This window comes from Pelecanus crispus, chromosome 13 (assembly GCF_030463565.1).
Source record: "Pelecanus crispus isolate bPelCri1 chromosome 13, bPelCri1.pri, whole genome shotgun sequence".
Classification (NCBI taxonomy): domain Eukaryota; kingdom Metazoa; phylum Chordata; class Aves; order Pelecaniformes; family Pelecanidae; genus Pelecanus; species Pelecanus crispus.
Genome location: NC_134655.1, coordinates 8,998,577 through 9,017,575, shown reverse-complemented (window position 1 = coordinate 9,017,575; position 18,999 = coordinate 8,998,577). Strand labels below are relative to the sequence as shown.

General features: G+C 44.8%; 1 protein-coding gene across 1 annotated transcript in view; it reads left to right on the top strand.

Annotated features, from left to right (window-relative positions):
* GPR50 (G protein-coupled receptor 50) overlaps positions 1-18,737 on the top strand; it is a 47,690-nt gene extending 28,953 nt beyond the window's left edge. The window contains exon 2 of the mRNA XM_075720626.1: positions 17,869-18,737. Coding sequence (XP_075576741.1) covers positions 17,869-18,737 — 869 coding nt within the window. The remainder of the gene's footprint in view (positions 1-17,868) is intronic.
* The last annotated feature ends 262 nt before the right edge of the window (positions 18,738-18,999 follow it).

The window sequence follows — 18,999 nt, the reverse complement described above, 5'->3', positions numbered from 1 at the left end:
GGGTTCCAGCTGATACCAGATTAACATATTCATAGGGTTTTAGGAACCGCTTGGGTATTAATGGTTACCTTTTAATCTGAAATCTTTGCAAGGGTCACGTCTGCACTAATGACTCAGCCTGTCTTTATAAGAGGTGAAATTTCTTTACATGGTGTTTTGAGACTAAATATGAAAGGGGGAAAATGGCCCTTAATTTTAACAAGTTCCCAGTTGGTTTAACAGCTGCTGTTAGTTCTGTCTTGTCTTTTCAGCTGTATTTGCCACTTTCATGGTGTGTTTCTGGCTGTCAGAGTCTTACAGAGTTCTAATGAAGTACGACACTTTTTTCTTTTCGCCACAGCTGTTATTTGTCATTTGATATAAATCTGCCTTGTTACAGTTTTATTCCTGAATAAATGATAAAAGGATAGTTAGTATCAGAAGGTAGTGCTGGCATGAGATTTTCTGCTTTGTTGCTAACGTAGAAGAAGCCATCGCTCTCCTTTTAAAGGATGTGTTATGTAGTTGAATTTGGGAAAGACTTTGAACTCCTGAGGGAACCAAAGCCGACCTCTTCCCCTCTTCTGCCCTTTGCTACTGCCTTGTCCTAATTTGCAGTTAAATTCCACGCCTTGCACTCCTGGTGCTGAGATGCTGGCTTCTGGCAATCGCTCCGGGTTTGTTTTTCATTGTGGTGCAGTCAACACTGTGTGTCTCTCCACTGTGTTCCCAAATGAAGGCTCTTACATCTGCTGAGTTAGTAGACATGGGCCCATGCTCCTTGGGGTGCATCTTGCCCACCCTGGAGCCGGGAAAGTGTGACAGCCAGAGCTGGGTGATGTGATAGCCTGGGCAGGGTGCGCCCCTGGGGAGGTTCTTGGGTGGTTCAGACTGGAGAGTCTGCTGCAAGAGCTGGTCTATGTTATTTTGTGTAAATCTGTTACTGAAGCTGCAAATCCTAGTTCCTTCTAGCTCTGACATTGCAAATAACTCCCTGGATTCCTTAGAACAGATAACAGGTACTTGACTGAGCTATCTGAGTCTGTTGAAAACTTCACGTGGTTGTGCAAGGGCGGTCCTGCCGGACTGAAGATGACCTCCTTGCTCTCAGAGGTGTTTCTTGGGCTGCCTAAATGAATATACAACCCCTGTTGGTGCGTTCACATGCCTGACAGGGAAATGCACGCCATATCATGCTGTGCTGCCAGCTCCGCTCAGAAAGCAGAGAGCATTAGCTGGACTCCTCTCAGCTTCTCATTAATGTGCAAAGCTCTCATCCGTTTCCGGTAATGCGCCAAGCAAATTTTTTGACAGAATTTGTGCAAAGCTCTTTGCAGTGCACACTAAGCTTGCCTTAGATCTCCCTGTCCTGTCTGAGTTTCCAACAGCTTGCTTTTCGGGCTCCCTATGAAGAAGGAGGTGGGCAACCCGCTCTGAATTTTTGTTGCCTACCTTGATATGCGTGTGTTACATTCCTACTGAGGACTAGAAATTCTCACCCTCTCTAACCCTGTCAAATCAACCCCCTCTCAAGAAGGTATTTTTAATGATATGTGATATTGCAAATACCCTTAAGATTTCAGGATGAATGTAGGACATCTGTGTGTGCACTTGGACACGAGGACTTCTCACTAGAAGCCTCTGTATTAAGCCCATGCTTCATTTCTTCCTTAAGTATTCTGTTACTTTGGAGTTTGTTGGTAAACAAAAATACTTCATTGGGGACAGATAACAACATGGGATTTCAGCAATTAAATGAAAAGTATCAGTGAATCCTACTAAGGAGAGGCAATGGAGGGTCACTAATGGTTCTAAAGAGACTGGGAGGCAGGAAGTAATATCCTATGCTTAATGAATGACAGCTCTTTAAAAAATGCTGTTGTTAGATAAAGTCTAGGAGTGGGGAAGAGGGCTTTTCAGAAATTGCATAGAGTGAATGAGGCTTTTCTTTTAGAAATTTAGGAATCTTGACCATTTCTCTTGTCTTTGGAGAGGATGGCAAATGAAAGTGTACCCTCTAAGACTGATAGAATTTCCAACACTTCAGGAGCAAAAGGCAAGGTGAAAAGCCATAGCTCTTTCTTCTGTTTTTCCCCTGCCTGGGAGGAGGTCTCACGCTGACTTAAGGTGCTGTCGAGTTATTCCTTTGTTTCTGAGCTTGTTCAACCAGCACATGTCTAAAACCTCTTTTGGTAGCAAGCAGGGTGGAAGGCAGCTTGGATTTGAGTAAGGACAATGTCCTTGATCTGAAATGCTCCCCCTTGCCAGTAATTTTTAGGAGGAGATGCTGTACCTGAGGGGGACAGTCAACCAACCTCCCAGGGTCCCTTCCAGCTCTGTTGTCCCTGATGGGTTTCTTAGTCATACACTTGGCCATACAAACACTGAAGTGCAGAGCAGAGTCTCCCTTACCAACCACCGACTGGCTTAAAAGGTCCGCTCGGGGTTAGCATTTAAAGGGTTGCATGTAGCCATCTCTAAGCCTCCCTGGCTCTAATGGGAGTCATAAGGCTCAAGTTACACGTTACCACTTTGAAGTATCCTGGTATGGATGTTAAGTAGTTTCAGAGAGAAGGAATCTCTGTGATTTATTTTTTGCTGAGAAAAGTAGATATAGAGATAAAAAGGGAAAGGGGGGGAAAGTTTAACAGGACACTAAAAGCACCATCACTTGGTGGTGATACAACTCTAAAAGTAGGCCTGCCCTTGTCATTACAGATGAGGAAGTAGGATTCGGGGGTATTTCAGGATTAGGCAACTGAGCTAAGTACCTCAGAGTTTTTTGGCTCACATGGATGGCTTTTCTTCAGCATCTTTTATTCTTTCTGATGTTTTTTGCTGAGGGCAAAATGTTGTTTGTGTAAGAGCAGAATCCAGCAATGTTCCTGTGCTGGAAGCTGTCGATGGCAGAGATGTCTGCCAGCCCCCTCAGTTATGCTCCACAAGTGCAAGATCTCCCTTTCACTGTGTGTATTGCTGCCTACAAGTATGGCTACTTACTTCAAGAGGTTCCTCCAGTAATTTAGGTGTCATAGTCCCATGAAATCTTATTCTCCTTCAAGCCAGTTTGATATTAGCCACCATTAGACTCCCTGTCAAGATCAGCGTTAGAGAACACCCATTTGAACCATTTGTTCACACAGGTTCATGTTGGAACATGTTTTACTGTGGACTTCACTGCAAAAATGTCTTTTCTCTTTTAATATCCCCACACATTGCACGTCAAAGATAATTAAGTTTCTGTCCTGGTTTCGGCTGGGATAGAGTTAATTTTCTTCCTAGTAGCAGGCATAGTGCTGTGGTTTGGATTTAGTAGGAGAAGAATGTTGATAACACGCTGATGTTTTTAGTTGTTGCTGAGTACTGCTTATGCTAGTCAAGGACTTTGCAGCTTCCCATGCTCTGCCAGGTACACAAGAAACTGGGAGGGGGCACAGCCAGAACAGTTGATCCAAACTGCCCAAAGGGCTATTCCATACCATATGGCGTCATGCTCAGTATAGAAACTGGAGGGGGTTGGCTGGGGAGCAGCAATTGCTGCTCGGGAACTGCCTGGGCATCGGTCAGCGGGTGGTGAGCAATTGCATTGTGCATCACTTGCTTTGTATATTATTATTGTTATTATCATTATTATATTGTTATTATTATCATTACTATTTTACTTTATTTCAATTATTCAACTGTTCTTCTCTCACCCCAGGAGTGTTTCTCACTCTGACTCCTCCGATTCTCTCCCCCATCCCATCGGGGTAGGGGGAGTGAGCGAGCGGCTGCGTGGTGCTTAGTTGCTGGCTGGGGCTAAACCACGACAGTTTCATACGTCATTAGGAAAAAAGCAGAAGCACCTGTCTTCCAGCAATACATCTGGGACTCCCTAGTCCGAGTTTCTCATATCATCGATAGTTTCTTGTTGCCCATCCTGTAGCCAGCCTTGACATGGGTCCTGTAAGCCCTGTGGAATATTTGAAGTGAAGCTTTTGCTGATGTTCTGGGAAACACTGTTTTTTGGACTCATTTCTGGGAAAATTGAAAAGGTCCTTTAGGGCATGCGGTTTTTTCTGAGGTTATTTTTTCCGGTATCATTACTATTCTTACTGAATCAACTTTAATTGTTTGCACTGGACCTTTGCCGATGCAGTTGTATCAGAGTCCCTAAAGTGTTCCCAGGTGAAGTAACTCTCTATTTCCAACAGGATTAGTAAATAGTTGTGAATGAACCAGGAGGTCCAGAATAGATGTTCTTTTACTTTCTAGTCTCCTTCTTACATGCACTAGTTCTCTCACAGTTCACATAGTTGTGATGAAGCCATCAAACCTTGGATCTCTTTCTTTCCCTGTCTGTAATGTGAGGAACATTACTCCTCTTCCTAGCAGATTGTGAAGGCTGGATGAACAGTAATTCAGGTAGCTCAACCGTTTTCCTTGCCATGGGGCTGGATGCTGGGTTTGGAGGACTGACTATGCACAGGAATGTAAGTAGTGCCCCCCAGATATGCTGCTTTCCTGTCCCTCATGGTACCATTTCTCTTCCAGCCTCATCCTCACTGCATGTGTGTGTTGTGGCAGTACCTGGTTCATTGTCAGGTCCAGCGTGAGGCCACAGGAGAAAAAAATGTGGGCTGGAAGGAATTCTGTGGACTAAATCTACCCCATGGTTTTTTTTTGTATAACCTACTTTTATAACATTGGCCACCAAATGTTTGAAAAAATATATTAAGGTCATCAGAAGAAAAACCAATCGATTGCAGTGCAGCACTGTAAGGCATACCAGGACCATGCTGTAGCCTACAATGAGGCTATCGCCTTGGAGGTAAATGGGATCCCAATTATATTTCTTTTTCCTAACTCTAGTGGCAACTGCTGTGCAGAAGCAGAATAAACATTCTGATTATCACCCTACTACTAGAGTAACACCCAAGCCTTCATTTAGGTAACCTCTATTCCGTTCAGTACTTAACTAGCAGACCCTCTGTTTTCAGTGCTGAAAAGATGAGCAGAAAGGAGCTGCTTTGTTACCGTGGTTGGTGAAAAGGCCATTTATGAGAAATCTGGTATGTTCTCAGCACATCTCCATTGACACCAGGGTGTGCTGGCCCCTGCCCATGAGTCACGGTCAGCAAGGTCTTTGCTTGGCCAGTGAATTCCTCACCCCAAGCCCAAATCAGGGAGGACTTTAGAAGGCCAGCCTTGGTTTAGGAAGATTTCCAGCCTTTGACTGATCAGATCCTGGGGTGTCAGGGTGAAAACTTGGTGCGTAAGACAGAAAGCTCCAAGCATGTTAAGTCTGGAGAATATCTAAGAGCGCCAAGGGGAGAGTAGAGATGGAGAGAAACAGGCCCGCTTTCCCTCCATCTCCTGCTAGCCACATTTGCAGCATGTTTACTCACTCCATTGTTTACAGCAAGAGGAGAAGGATGCTGTGTAATTACACTGAGGACACATTTAACAGCTAAGGCAAATTAAATGCAGCTCTGTTATGACAGACTGCAGTGTTCATTTGCCTGTGAGCAAGTCTACTTTCCCCCTGCAAGTTCTGCACCCTGCAGCTCTCTGCATGATGGCTCTCTTCCCTGCATCCCTGCATTCCCCTTTCTTTGGGCTTTGACACCTGCTTGCAGGACAGTTTTTCTTAATTAATAAACTGAAGATTTGCCCTGTAATACTGTAAGAAAAGTGCAGGGTGGTACAACTTCAATTTCATGCTTTTCAAGACAGCTTGCAGAGGCAGCAGATTGACAAGCCCACTTGCACTGGGTTTGTTTCAGATTTTTCCTACCTATGTGAGATCAGATTGTGGTTCAAGGGAATGGCATTTGTTTACCCTCTCCAAAAACAGATGAGAAAGGGATTTCAGCTAAATAGTCTTATGGCACAGACTAATCTGCCTTGGCAGTGGAGAACAGGAATGCATGAAGTTCCTGAGGAGGCAAGATTTGCTGGAAAGGGAAAGAGCCCTCCTTAGACCAACCCAGAATGGGAAAAGCGGATAAGCTTCCTCTGGGCACACGAGCCCATCTCAGCATCTGTGAGCAGAGGGTGCTCAGAGCACAGCTGCTCTGTCTTAGCGTGTGTACCCAGCATAACTCCGTTCTGTTGACTCAAGCTCTTCTATTACTATTCCTCTAATTATTGATTTAGGCTTAGTTATTTCAGATGTTGATTACTTTTTTGTCTAAAAATGACTACTATCTTTATATGGCAACTGCTTATTTTTATGTTAGTCTCTCATTCTTGTTGGACAGAGTGCTAGAGGTGATACTGATGCCAGAATTGGTGTGTGTTAGAGGTCTGTTCTGAGCCTCCATTAGAAAGTGAGGCTGGATTCAGGGCAGCATTTTGTGTTGTGCTGATCTGTGTCCAGACTGAGTTTTTTCTCTATGGTCTAAGCTCAACTTGCTCTCTCCTGAAGTTGGGTGCTACACAATACTACCTTGTTTCAAGTCTGAATCTTTAAAAAGGATATTAGGGTGTATCTTGAAAAGGGCATCTGAATTTGGTATTACAGCATCTAATGCAGCCCAAAAGTGAACCTGTGTGTGTGCACAAACAAGCCTCATAAAAAGCACCTTTAAGTCTTCATAAGAAAGCTGGCTGCTTTGAGTCTCCACTTCTTTGCCTTGGACAGTCCTCACCTGACACAACTTCCTCGGTCCATCCGAAGGCTTAAACAACAGACCAGCCACAGTCTGAAAATGTGTTGCCTGTAGCAGACTTGGATAAAATTTGGTCCAGAATGAGTTAAAAGCTAAATGCCCTTCACTGATAGAAACATTTTTGTGTGGTGTTTTTTTTTTTTTTTTTAATAGCTTCATTTCCATATACAATTCAAAAGAGTTACAAGGAAAAAAATGTGCCTCCCACCCCCACCAACTAACCAGAAAGAGCTAGGACTGGAGAGCGCCTCATCCCTGGGATTGTGGGGCTGGGAGGCCAAGCAAGCTGTGAGCTGTGGCAGGGTAGCGTCTGCTCCTTGCAGTGGAGGTCCATGGGTGTAGTGACTGGTGCTGTCACTAAGGTTTAGTCAACAAACTGTGCTGGTGAAGCACAAAGAGGAGCAGGAGCCAGCTCCTGGGCTCAGCTGTGTTGGTTCAGCAGGGCTCACTAGGGCAGTCAGACATGATTTTTATCACTAAAATCAGCTGTGTTTTCAGATCTGACTATATGCTCTGCTTGTCAGCTGCCTAGGAATTAGTTGCTTGAACATAGCTCCTTTCCAGGCCAGAAACACACTTTGACCGGCACCAATAGCAAAAGAGCATTATTAAGTCTATTAAGCCTGAGTTCACAGATTTTATTTTAGAATAGTAACAGATGGCAAATGGTGGTGGTACAGCTGCCAGGACTGGGAGAGGATGGATGCTGGTTTGTCATTTCAATGGATGCTGGCAATAATTCACATTTATGTTTATATAGGGCCTTTCCTGTTCCAGAGCACTTTACAAACCAGTTGATAAATAATGGGCTTGGAGTTAACGTGGGCTGGTAGAGCTCGTCTCTGTGCTCGTGCGGCCGGTGTGTGAGGGTAAACGTAAGGCCATCAACCCGCCCTCCCTACACAGCCCAGATGGGAATTAGGCAGCTGCTTGACATCGCATAGTACCACTCAGCAGGGATTTCAGGCAGAAAAGGAGGGTAAACAGCTGGAATTCAGAGGGTGGCACTGGTAGCCAGGTGTCAAGTGGGAGTTTGGGTACCTGGCGTCACTCTCCTACAGCTGCGAGAGGTTTTGTTTAGACTCTTCCCAAAGACGTGCTGTCTCCCATGAGAAGTTGCCTCAGGGAATAGGTAGCCATCAGCCATGCTGTCTTTGCAGAGTCAGACACTGCAGCCAGTGCTGTGCGGGCTCAGCTGGCAGTGACGGAGGTGCTGAGGCTTGCTGTCGCTCGGTGCAGATTGGAGGGTGGCCCCAAGGGCCTCCTGCCTCCGACACTTGCTCTCCATCAGCCTTGCTGCGATGTGCTGTGAAGGCAGGCGGTGTTTCCGAGCCCATCTTTACCACAGGCATTTGGAAATGATACAGGGAGGAACTAAGTTTTTAGGTTGATTGGCTTGCTATCTCATAGGCTTACTGCAGGCTGTGAGTTTGATGGATATAACAGTTAAATGACAGGAGTCTGGGGCACATAACCAGTAAGGGTACTTCTTAGCACTTTTTTGGTATATATTAAGAGCCAGATCAAGACCACCGCTTATTCCTCCTCGAGTACTAGCAGATCCAGTTGCCATAATTGCATCCAGGAAAAACATCACACTAACAAGAGCTAAGTTTACAAATCCAGAAGAATTGCAGCATCATGGTTTTCCCTCATGCGAAGGGTCAGAACTTCCAGGAAAACACAGGAAGAAGTCATTAAAAGGCACATAAATGAACAGAAAAAGGTATTTTTAAAAAGTTGAAAATTGTTGGAGGTAGGTAAAATGTCAACTTTACATAGTTTCCCCTTTCTTTATATCTTCAGATCATCTTTTTGGGAAGGTGTGCCTAAGCTGAGCAGGACGTGTTAGGATTAATGTGGAGTAATAGAATCATAGAATCACAGAATGCTTTGGGTTGGAAGGGACCTTTAGAGCCCATCCAGCCCAACCCCCCTGCAGTGAGCAGGGACAGCTTTAACCAGATCAGGGTGCTCAGAGCCCCGTCCAACCTGACCTGGGATGTTTCCAGGGATGGGGCCTCCGCTACCTCTCTGGGCAACCTGTGCCAGTGCTTCACCACCCTCATTGTAAAAAATTTCTGCCTTATATCCAGTCTAAATCTATTCTTCTTTAGTTTAAAACCATTACTCCTTGTCCTGTCAAAACAGGCCTTGCTAAAAAAATTGTCCCCATCCTCCTGTAGGCCCCCTTTAAGTACTGAAAGGCCACAATAAGTTCTCCCCGCAGCCTTCTCTTCTCCAGGCTTTACAATCCCAACTCTCTCAGCCTGTCCTTGTAGGAGAGGTGCTCCAGCCCTCGGATCATTTTTGTGGCCTCCTCTGGACCCACTCCAACAGCTCCATGTCCTTCTTGTGCTGAGGGCTCCAGAGCTGGATGCAGTGCTCCAGGTGAGGTCTCACCAGAGCAGAGCAGAGGGGCAGAATCACCTCCCTCGACCTGCTGGCCACGCTTCTTCTGATGCAGCCCAGGATATGGTTGGCTTCTGGGCTGCAAGCGCACATTGTTGGCTCATGTCCAGCTTTTCATCCCCCAGTACCCCCAAGTCCTTCTCGGCAGGGCTGCTCTCAATCCCTTCATTCCCCAGCCTGTATTGATATCGGGGGTTGCCCTGTCCCAGGTGCAGGACCTCGCACTTGGCCTTGTTGAACCTCATGAGGTTCACACAGGCCCACCTCTCCAGCTTGTCCAGGTCCCTTTGGATGACATCTCGTCCTTCTGGCATGTCAACCACACCACTCAGCGTGGTGTCATCTGCAACTTGCTGAGGGCGCACTCGATCCCACTGTCTATGTTATTGATCAAGGTACTAAATGGCACTTGTCCCAGTACAGACCCCTGAGGGACACCACTTGTCACCGGTCTCCATTTGGACATCAAGCCGTTGACCACTACCCTCTGGATGCAACTATCCAACCAATTCCTTATCCACTGAACAGCCCACCCATCAAATCCATATCTCCCCAATTTGGAGCGAAGGATGTTGTGGGGGACCGTGTCGAAGGTTTTACAGGAGTCCAGACAGATGACATCTGTTGCTTTTGCCTTGTCTGCTGATGCAGTCACTCCTTCATAGAAAGCCACTAGGTTGGTCAGGCAGGACTTGCCCTTGGTGAATCCATGCTGGCTGTCTCGGATCACCTCCCTGTCCTCCATGTGCTTGAGGATAGGAGGATCTGTTCCATGATCTTCCTAGGCACAGAGGTGAGGCTGACAGGTTGGTACATCCCAGGGTCCTCTTTTCTACCCTTTTTAAAAATGGGTGCAATGTTTCCCTTTTTCCAGTCACCGGGGACTTCACCTGACTGCCATGACTTTTCAAATATCATGGAGAGTGGCTTGGCAACTACATCAGCCAATCCCCTCAGGACTCTGGGATGCATCTCATCAGGTCCCATGGACTTACGTACATTCAGGCTCCTCAGGAAGCTTTTCAAACAGTGTTTCTCTGGGATGGTCTAAAAACTTCTTTTTGTTTTTAAAATATCTGCAAATGGGGAAGTTGCTCTGCATTGGTACCAAAAGAGGGCTGACCCCTTTTTAAAGGTCCAGAAGAAGAGGTAATTAAACTAATTTTTATTCAGTCGAGAGTGAATGTCCAACTACCATCTGCATCACATCAAGGGAAAAATCACCTCCTTTACATTGTTTCCAAAGTAATGGTCAGTGATATAAGGAAAGATATGAAATCAGGCAAGCAGGGCTGGTCTCTAATATCCAGCCCATTTCCACAGACTTCTGAGCTCAGATATGATTTTGAATCTGGCTGGCCTTAACCAAATGGAAGTTATGAATCTCTGGGATGTAAACACTGCAAATGATTGCCCTTCGCTGCATTCAATTAGAGCAGCTGAAGGCATGGCTCAGATATGTTTTTGACAGCTATACAATTAAAAGGTCATGACCTAAAAGTAAATCTAAAATCCCGTAATCCAGTCCTCCAGCTGGCAGTGTAAGCAATTCCTTTTTTTAACCATCAACCAAAATAATATATGGCGCATAATAATATAAATATAATTGAAGTGCTTGGGAGCTGGTCCTTTCTACTTCAGTAAATATTGTGAGGTTTTTCTCCTCTTCCTGGAAGCAAGTCTTTCTCCCAGGTCCAGAAGGAAAGGCAGCTTTCACGCAACTGTGGCGATATACTGATGAGATGGCTAATGAAGCTTGCAGTTGTGATGCCAAAGTGATGCTGAAATGTCTGGTCACGAAAGGGCGCAGGAGGAGGCCGAGAGTTCGCTTTGCAGACTGCCGCCCGCTCTGCCTTGGCCTTGCTCCTGCGCAGTCGCAGGGCAGGAAGCAGCACCAAGTGCCCACAGTTTTCCCATAGGGAACGATGCCAGTAAACCAGGTAATGGTTGGTAGCCCAGAGCATAGTGCTGTTCTCTGGCTTCACAGTTGTGCTGAGAGATCTCAAAGGACTTTTGCCAGGGAAAAGTTAAATTATTCTGGACTTTTATGCTTTTGTCTAGGACCTTCATGGTGTCCTTAAATTGGATATTTCCATGTTCTCTAACCTTACATCCTAAGGATGCTGTGGACTGGCGATACCTCCTGTCCTGTCTGTTTATTGCCCTCTGTATCGCTTTATGCAGCACAGTCAGAATTTGATGCCAGCTGGCAACTCAACTGCATTGTCTGTTTAACTGCAGGAAACCATGCTTTATCCCCCTCTGAATCCTGATGGAGTAATGATAACAGATAATTTATTGAATGCTTTTTTTTTGTTTATTCCTCTCTTTGAACAGACTCCCTAAATACACAAATAAAATCCTCCATTAAAATTTGTGGATTAATGAATTGAACAACAGATTCCCACCCACCCACCCCCCCCCCCACCCCCCCCGTTGCCTGCATCTCAGAGAGAGTTTCTCTGATTTTCACTTGTGCTCCCCTGTCAAATATTTTCACTTGTCAAAATGGGTAAGTACACGCTGGGCTGTTGTACGGGCACGTCAGATGCATCAGTGCTTATCAGAATGCTGAAAAGAGACAACAATTAACAGTCTGGGATTTCTCATGTGCCATTTTGTTGCTGCGTGTGCGGTGTTTACAGTGCCCTGGAAGCCAAGAGCTTGCATGGAGCAGTGTCATAGTCCCCTGTAGAAGGATGCTTCTTAATGCTCTTTGATGAGGCAAACGCTGCCTTCCCTGGAGTGATCCTTTAGAGTCTGTGATGTAAGAAATGCTTGTCAGAGTGAGGGCTGCGGGATCAGGATCCCCCAACACCACAGTATTATTATCTGTCTAAATTACAGCAGTATATGATCAATATGATTGCACACACTCAATGGTATCTTTATATTATAAAAAAGAACAAAATTGATCTGAAAGTGTTTTCTGTGAATTGCCACTTAGTTTGCGGAACTGAACGCGTGCTTCATGTCTGCAGACTGGAGGTTAGTGAAATACAAGCAAATGCACAGCGAGTGGCAGGTAAAAACAAACAAGAAAAGGAGGCTATCAAAGCTAATAAGAGTCTCGTTGCATGCTGAATAAAGCTTTTATGACTTTATCTTTTTTGCTTGGGGCAAACAGTACATTTTGTTTCTGTTTTGCAGTGAGCATAAGCTTTGCAAGGTTAAATAGAGTATTAGGTTATGGTAAGTGGTCATCAGAGGCTTGCTTTCCAGCCATGGCCTGTTAAATTGTTTACTGAACCTTATTATCTATATCTCTCTGAGGTTGATGTGAGTCTTAATTCCAGTTTACTTCCTTGTAGACATGAATCTCTTGAGTTTTTCATAAAACCTGAAAGGACAAACATAAAGTTTAAGATGCTTTTTATTATAGGTCATAAATAATAAGGTGTCACCACAAACATGCCGGTCACCCAAGTAAACCTTTAGCATTCTGTCATTGTGTATCTTAGCACGTTTTTCTCAACATAGGGTTTTATACCTGCTGTTCTACAACTGTCAGTTATTCTGGCTGCAGCTGGACAGACACTGGGGTCTAATCTCACTGCTGGGAAGAGGCTGGGGCAGTGGGGGGACTGGTCATGCAGTGAGCCCCCCCGGCACTCGTGTCCATCATGCGCATGCGTCAGCTTTTCATCTGCTGGGCTTGAGGCTGTTGTATGTGGTTTTGTTTCCCCCAAAATGCTGTGCTGGTCACCAGCCACTTGAGAGCGACTCAGATGCCTGCAAGGTGGCTGGCGGGAAGGGGCGACCTGGACAGCGAAGCCCTCTTTCCTGCTCAGCTGGGGCTGAACTTTGCCAGGCGAGCAGAAGTTGATCTGCAAAACTGTCTCTTTGCTTTGGTGCAACTCATGTCGCTCAGGACATTTCAATTTCAGCACTAGGTTTGCAGGTAACAGTGTTATCTTCAGGCTGCATTGAGCATCTGTATCTTGTTAACCTGAAGCAAGCATAGTTCTGTAATATTTCAGCAAGGAATGCTAGTGTAAGAGAGCTTTAAATGGATAACAGAGAACAAGGCTTTTGGGTGCTTGCTTTGAACATTCTGGGATTTCTAAAAATAGCCAATTTTCAGAAAAATATTTTACCTCCTTTTTTTTTTTTTTTTTCCTTTCCTTTTCAACACAGCTTCTATGTTCAGGATACCTAAAACACAGCCCATGTGTCCTAAAGGACAGCCCACAACTGCTGTGTGGGAACAGCAGGGAGAGGCTAAATCTCTGCAACTGGAGCTTGTGCACCGAGGGATTTCCAACAGCCTCCTGAGGCAGGCAGGGCCACCGACCCTTGTATTCGTACAGCAATGCTCAGTTAATCTCTGTAGAAGAATGATGTCTTTTTGTATGGAAGTCAGGTGCTGTTTGGGCAGCCTACCATTGAAGACATTTACGTATATGGTTTATTGATTTGCAGAACTCATTGTGGTATTTCCATGTTTCCTAGCACCAGGACGTGACGATAAGTCCTCAGATAACCTGTGTTGTTGGATAATCCAGGCAAAATGAGAAGCAGGGCCAGGGAACTGCTGGAATACAGGAGCAGGCTGTTGGACTGAGCAGAAACAGGATTATAGGAGTATGGGAGTGAGGAGGGGAACTCAAAGGTACTAGGCCAGAAGATGTTCTGAGATAAATTCCCTTTTGTATTACTCACACATGCTTATAATCTGCTCTGCCTATGGGCTTTACGTTGTTTTGTGGGTTTTTTTTCCCCAAAGAATTTGTGGATTACACTGCGAACAGTGTATCATACTTCTATAATCTATAGCTTTGTGTTGGACCTCTGAAATGTAAAAAGATTTCAAGTTTCTCTGAAAAGGTGGCCAAGTCTGTATTACCAGTATGCTTGTGACAGACGCCTTTCTCCACCATTCATGCTTCTTCACGTATGACTCCGTAACTGGGGATAGAGCACAGTGGCACACAAACCAATTTATACTAAGTAGAAGTTAAAAACAGGACGGAAAATGTGAAAGCTAATGAGGAAATATAGTCACATGCCCACAAAGAGAAAAAGATACATCTGAAAATAGTGTCACAGAAGCAGATAATTTTAAATTTGAGATGAAGTCCTGCTGTTGTTATTTATGGGCAGGACTTCTTTGTTTTATAGTGGAAAAATGTAAAAAAATATAGTAATGGTCATTGGCAGGACACTGCTCTTTACCTTCCCTAAGAGCCACACATTAGATGGCTTCTCATTCTGCAGTGGTTTTGGGCGTGAGAGTCTGATCTCATCCTAGAGGGGACAAGGACAGAAGCCTTTGGCCGCAGGGCCTGCCGCACTGTGGTCTCAGCAAAGCAGGGACTGCGAGGCTGAAGCAGTTTGCAAAATCAGCCTGTTGTTATTCAACAGGCTAGTGGTTAACTCAAGTTACTTTTATTTTAATAAATTGCCAGCAGCCAGGTCTCATACATTGAAGGGCATGTTCTGCTTTGGGGGCATGCGATGTGCCCCCTCTTTTCAGTCCTCAGTCATTAAAAATGCACTGATTTTCAGGACTGACTGGCAAGTGGCTATTATATGGGTCTGACCTTCATGTTCATCTCACCAGAAGAAAAATATTAAGTTGATCACATTGCCAAATAAAATGGAAGGTGGGTTTCTTTCTGTGAAATAGTACTGAGTGAACCTTTCTGAGCTTATTTTCAGGGACCTGACACCCTGCTGGGGTGATAGGCCTTCTAGCTGATAGGAGAGCCAAGACTGCAAGTTGAAAGCACAGAGCAGAGGATGGCAGGATTGCTCTCCAAGTAAAGGAGGAGATTATTAATTCTTGTCTTGATAAAACTGTCTCATTTTCTCCCTGCTGGAGCAACATGCAATGAAGTGGTATCAAAATAATACACACAATACTGTGCTCTTGGGTTGAATCCAAGCTACTCAGTCCATCCTGTGAATATTATCTTTATAGATTTTTTTCCCCCCCTATATTTTTACTTCCTCCCAACTATTCAAGTTAGTGAAGAAAGACTGACAGAGACTGCTCATTTCTCCCAGCAGCTGGCAGTGATGTGAGGCTAATAATTTTCTCTATGATTTTGCTAAGCTTTGGATTAAATCTACTGATGTGCTGTCTTAAGTAGGGAATATCCAGCTTTGTTCTGCTTTGCCTGGTTCAGAACTGGGTGTTAAATGTGGCTGTCTTTCATCCCCAGCAAATGCAGGGGCTTGCTCTCCGACCGCCTGTGTATATAAACGTGTGGGGTTGTTTACCCTGGAGAAGAGGAGGCTGAGGGGAGACCTTATCGCTCTCTATAACTACCTGAAAGGAGGGTGTAGTGAGGCGGGTGTTGGTCTCTTCTCCCAAGTAGTTAGCGATAGGACAAGAGGAAATGGGCTCAAGCTGCGCCAGGGGAGGTTTAGATTGGATATTAGGAAAAATTTCTTCACAGAAAGGGTAGTCAAGCATTGGAACAGGCTGCCCAGAGAGGTGGTGGTGTTCAAAAAATGGATAGACGTGGCACTCTGGGACATGGTTTAGTCTAGTCTACCCTTAATTGGTTTAGTGTGGACTTGGTAATGTTAGGTTAATGGTTGGACTGGATGATCTTAAAGGTCTTTTACAACCTAGACGATTCTATGGTTCTATGTATCCAGGTGGGACAGGACCAGTGAAGAGGGCGGGTTGTGGTCCCATCAGTGGAGTCTGTCTCGAGCATCCTCGGGAAATCTCCTGAATTGGGTTGCTGATATGTCTTTGTTTTGTTCTCTTGAAAATGGTTTTGGAAAACCTTTCCAAAAGGAAATTCTGGTGCTGGGGACACATTCTGCTTTTTGTTGAAGTGGCATATTTTTGATTGAAGGAATAAAAGTTTTGCAGCAGAAGAGCGTTCCCTCTCCAGGGTGCTTGCGCGAGCACTAAGCCTGACCACAGGTGGTTCTGCCCTTGACAGCAGGCATAAATGGAGTTAATTATATGGGGACCAGGTTCAGTGACTGCATTTTAAAAAGCTCTAAGGTAGATATTAATCAGCAAAAAAGCAGCACTGAGGCACAGCAGCCACAGAAGTTGTATGCTGTGGTAAACCTGTCTATGTGAAATCTCTCTCTAAAAAGATTTCAGCACTTCACATGACCTCTGCTAATGTTTATTTTAAAACGACGCTTTGTGTCAGCTGTCTCAGCTCCACACTGCCGTGGGCTGTTCTCAAGTCTGGACTGTTTTCCAGTCAGCGTGAAGTGGACTCTGCTGCCTGATAGGAACTGTTGACTTGTCCTGTTAGTTTTTGTTGGCAACAAACATAGCAATGAGCCAACTGCAATGGCAATGCAGCTGTGATTTCTGCCAGCCCTTGGGTGTATTTTTCAAATACTAAAGCCAGTGACCTAGCTGAAGTGAGATCTCAGAGTCCCTTCATGGATACGCCAGAAAAAGACCACTTTTAAGTTTTTTTTAATATAATTTGGTAGACAGCAGGATATGAGGGTTTGAAGAGAAGGTGCAGGTGTGATCAGTGGGCTGGGATGTTGCCTGTAACGCATGGGGCACAGGTGTTAACACCTTAAATGTGTTAAACATAGCCTCTACTGGTACTCTAGTAATATTTTCCTTCCTGCCACTGCAGATATACCTGAAGGTAGTAAAGTTAGGAAAAACAACTACTTTTTCTAGCGTGCTGTCCTCTAACTGCATTGTTGAGCTCGTCCTGAAATCACAATTTGTCTAGTTATCAAAAAGCTGCATTTTGACAGATGTCCTTTTCAACATTATAGCTGGTCCTGTAGTTACACCAGTTCCCAAAAGACCTCAAGGTCCCTTTCTTAATGCACTCCTCTACTCAGACTGGCAAACTGAACAGAAAGGCTTTTTGCCTCCCTAAAAATACACCGGACTCATAAAATGAGCAGTAACTGCTGTTGGGAAGTCACTGGTTGCCCAGGTCATTGGAGGCTGCTCCACACAGCGGAGCTGACAGATGTTGTCCCATGCAATGTGCCATTTTCAATCCAGCAAGGCTTAAATTATTTCATATTTGCACAGAGTCTCAACTCTTAGTTTTAGAGTGTAAACAGACAAACTGCAGCATATCCTCTGCAGAGGTGGCTGACAGCAGCTTATTAATCGTATTCCCTGCCCAGGCCCAGACAGTGTAGGAGTGATTGACCTTCCATATTGCATTGGACAGTTTTAATATTAAAGGAACAGGAAACATCCCAAATAAGATAAGAACATAAAGGCTGGCTGCACCCTGGGTGCTGGAAGAACACACGCTCCTTAGCATGAACACTGCAGAAATTCTGGTGAAAATATACCTGTGGATGTCCAAAAGACGAAAAAAGACCTTTCCTGTGCAACTGCTGTCAGTGCAATGAATAAACCACTGAAAACTTAACCTGTCTGCCCCAGTTCTTTGGCCCATGATGGACAGAGCTTATGTAAAGTGTCACTGTGTGATGTTATAGAAAGTATTGTGTCCTACATAGTATTTAAAGGAACTAAGTTCTCTGCAGGACAGCGAATGCTAGGTGGCTGCCTGGTGACTACAGTCGTGCTGGCTGATTAGCAAGGAGAGCAAAATCCTTCTCTCCTACACAACTTAGAGGAATGCAGGAACTTGACCCACAGCTATAGCTGAGTTAAGGGTAATGCTTCCAGTTTAGAATTTTCTTAAGAAGGAATATGCAGGTTAATCATGCCGAATTACTCTCCATTGCTGTCACTAGTAGAACAGTCTTATTTTCTAGGGTTTCAAATTCCAAATGGAGGGTAGAGTGAAGCCTGTGAGAAGAGTCAGGTCTAAAGAGGAGTTCTGAGTTGCAAGTTGTCTATCTGGACCTACACTAACCTCCCAAGGTCTCTTCTTTTTTGTAGGCAACATCTTTGTCGTCAGTTTGTCTGTCGCAGACCTTGTAGTTGCGGTTTATCCATACCCTCTGATCTTGAGTGCCATTTTCCATAATGGATGGACCATGGGAAATGTTCACTGCCAGATAAGTGGGTTCCTGATGGGCTTAAGTGTCATCGGGTCCATTTTCAACATCACAGCGATCGCAATCAACCGCTACTGCTACATTTGCCACAGCCTTCGGTACGATAAGCTATTCAACCTGAAGAATACCTGCTGCTATCTCTGCCTGACCTGGATACTCACAGTGGTGGCAATTGTGCCAAACTTCTTCGTTGGCTCCTTGCAGTATGACCCCCGGATTTACTCCTGCACCTTTGCTCAGACAGTAAGTACATCATACACCATCACAGTGGTGGTGGTTCACTTCATTGTCCCACTGTCCATCGTGACGTTTTGCTACCTACGGATCTGGATTTTGGTGATTCAAGTCAAAAACCGGGTGAGACAAGACTGCAAGCAGAAGCTCAGAGCAGCTGACATCCGGAATTTCTTGACTATGTTTGTGGTTTTTGTCCTTTTTGCTGTGTGCTGGGGACCGTTAAACTTTATTGGCCTTGCTGTTTCGATTAATCCTTCAAAAGTGCAGCCACACATTCCAGAATGGCTTTTTGTCCTGAGCTATTTTATGGCCTATTTTAACAGCTGCCTCAATGCTGTGATCTATGGGCTTCTTAACCAGAACTTCCGGAAGGAGTACAAAAGGATACTGCTGACACTCCGGACTCCCAGGTTGCTGTTCATCGATGTGTCCAAGGGTGGGACAGAAGGGATGAAAAGCAAGCCATCTCCAGCCGTAACAAACAACAACAACCAAGCTGAAATACATTTATGAGTCAGAACAGTACTATTTATTCTGGATTACAGTGGTATATATAATATATAAGAGCCTTTCTATGTGTGCATTTCACAGCTGGTGTTGCTGGGCCCCTCAAGCAAGGAAGGAATCTCCTACCTTTCATGCTTAGCTTATCACTGCAACATCAAGGCTTTGAGTAAGGATTTGCAGAATGGAAACAACTGATATTTATCTTTTTTTTTTTTTTTTCCTATGCCATCTTTCACCATGTGCCTAATTAATTGGTTTGGTTGCTTTT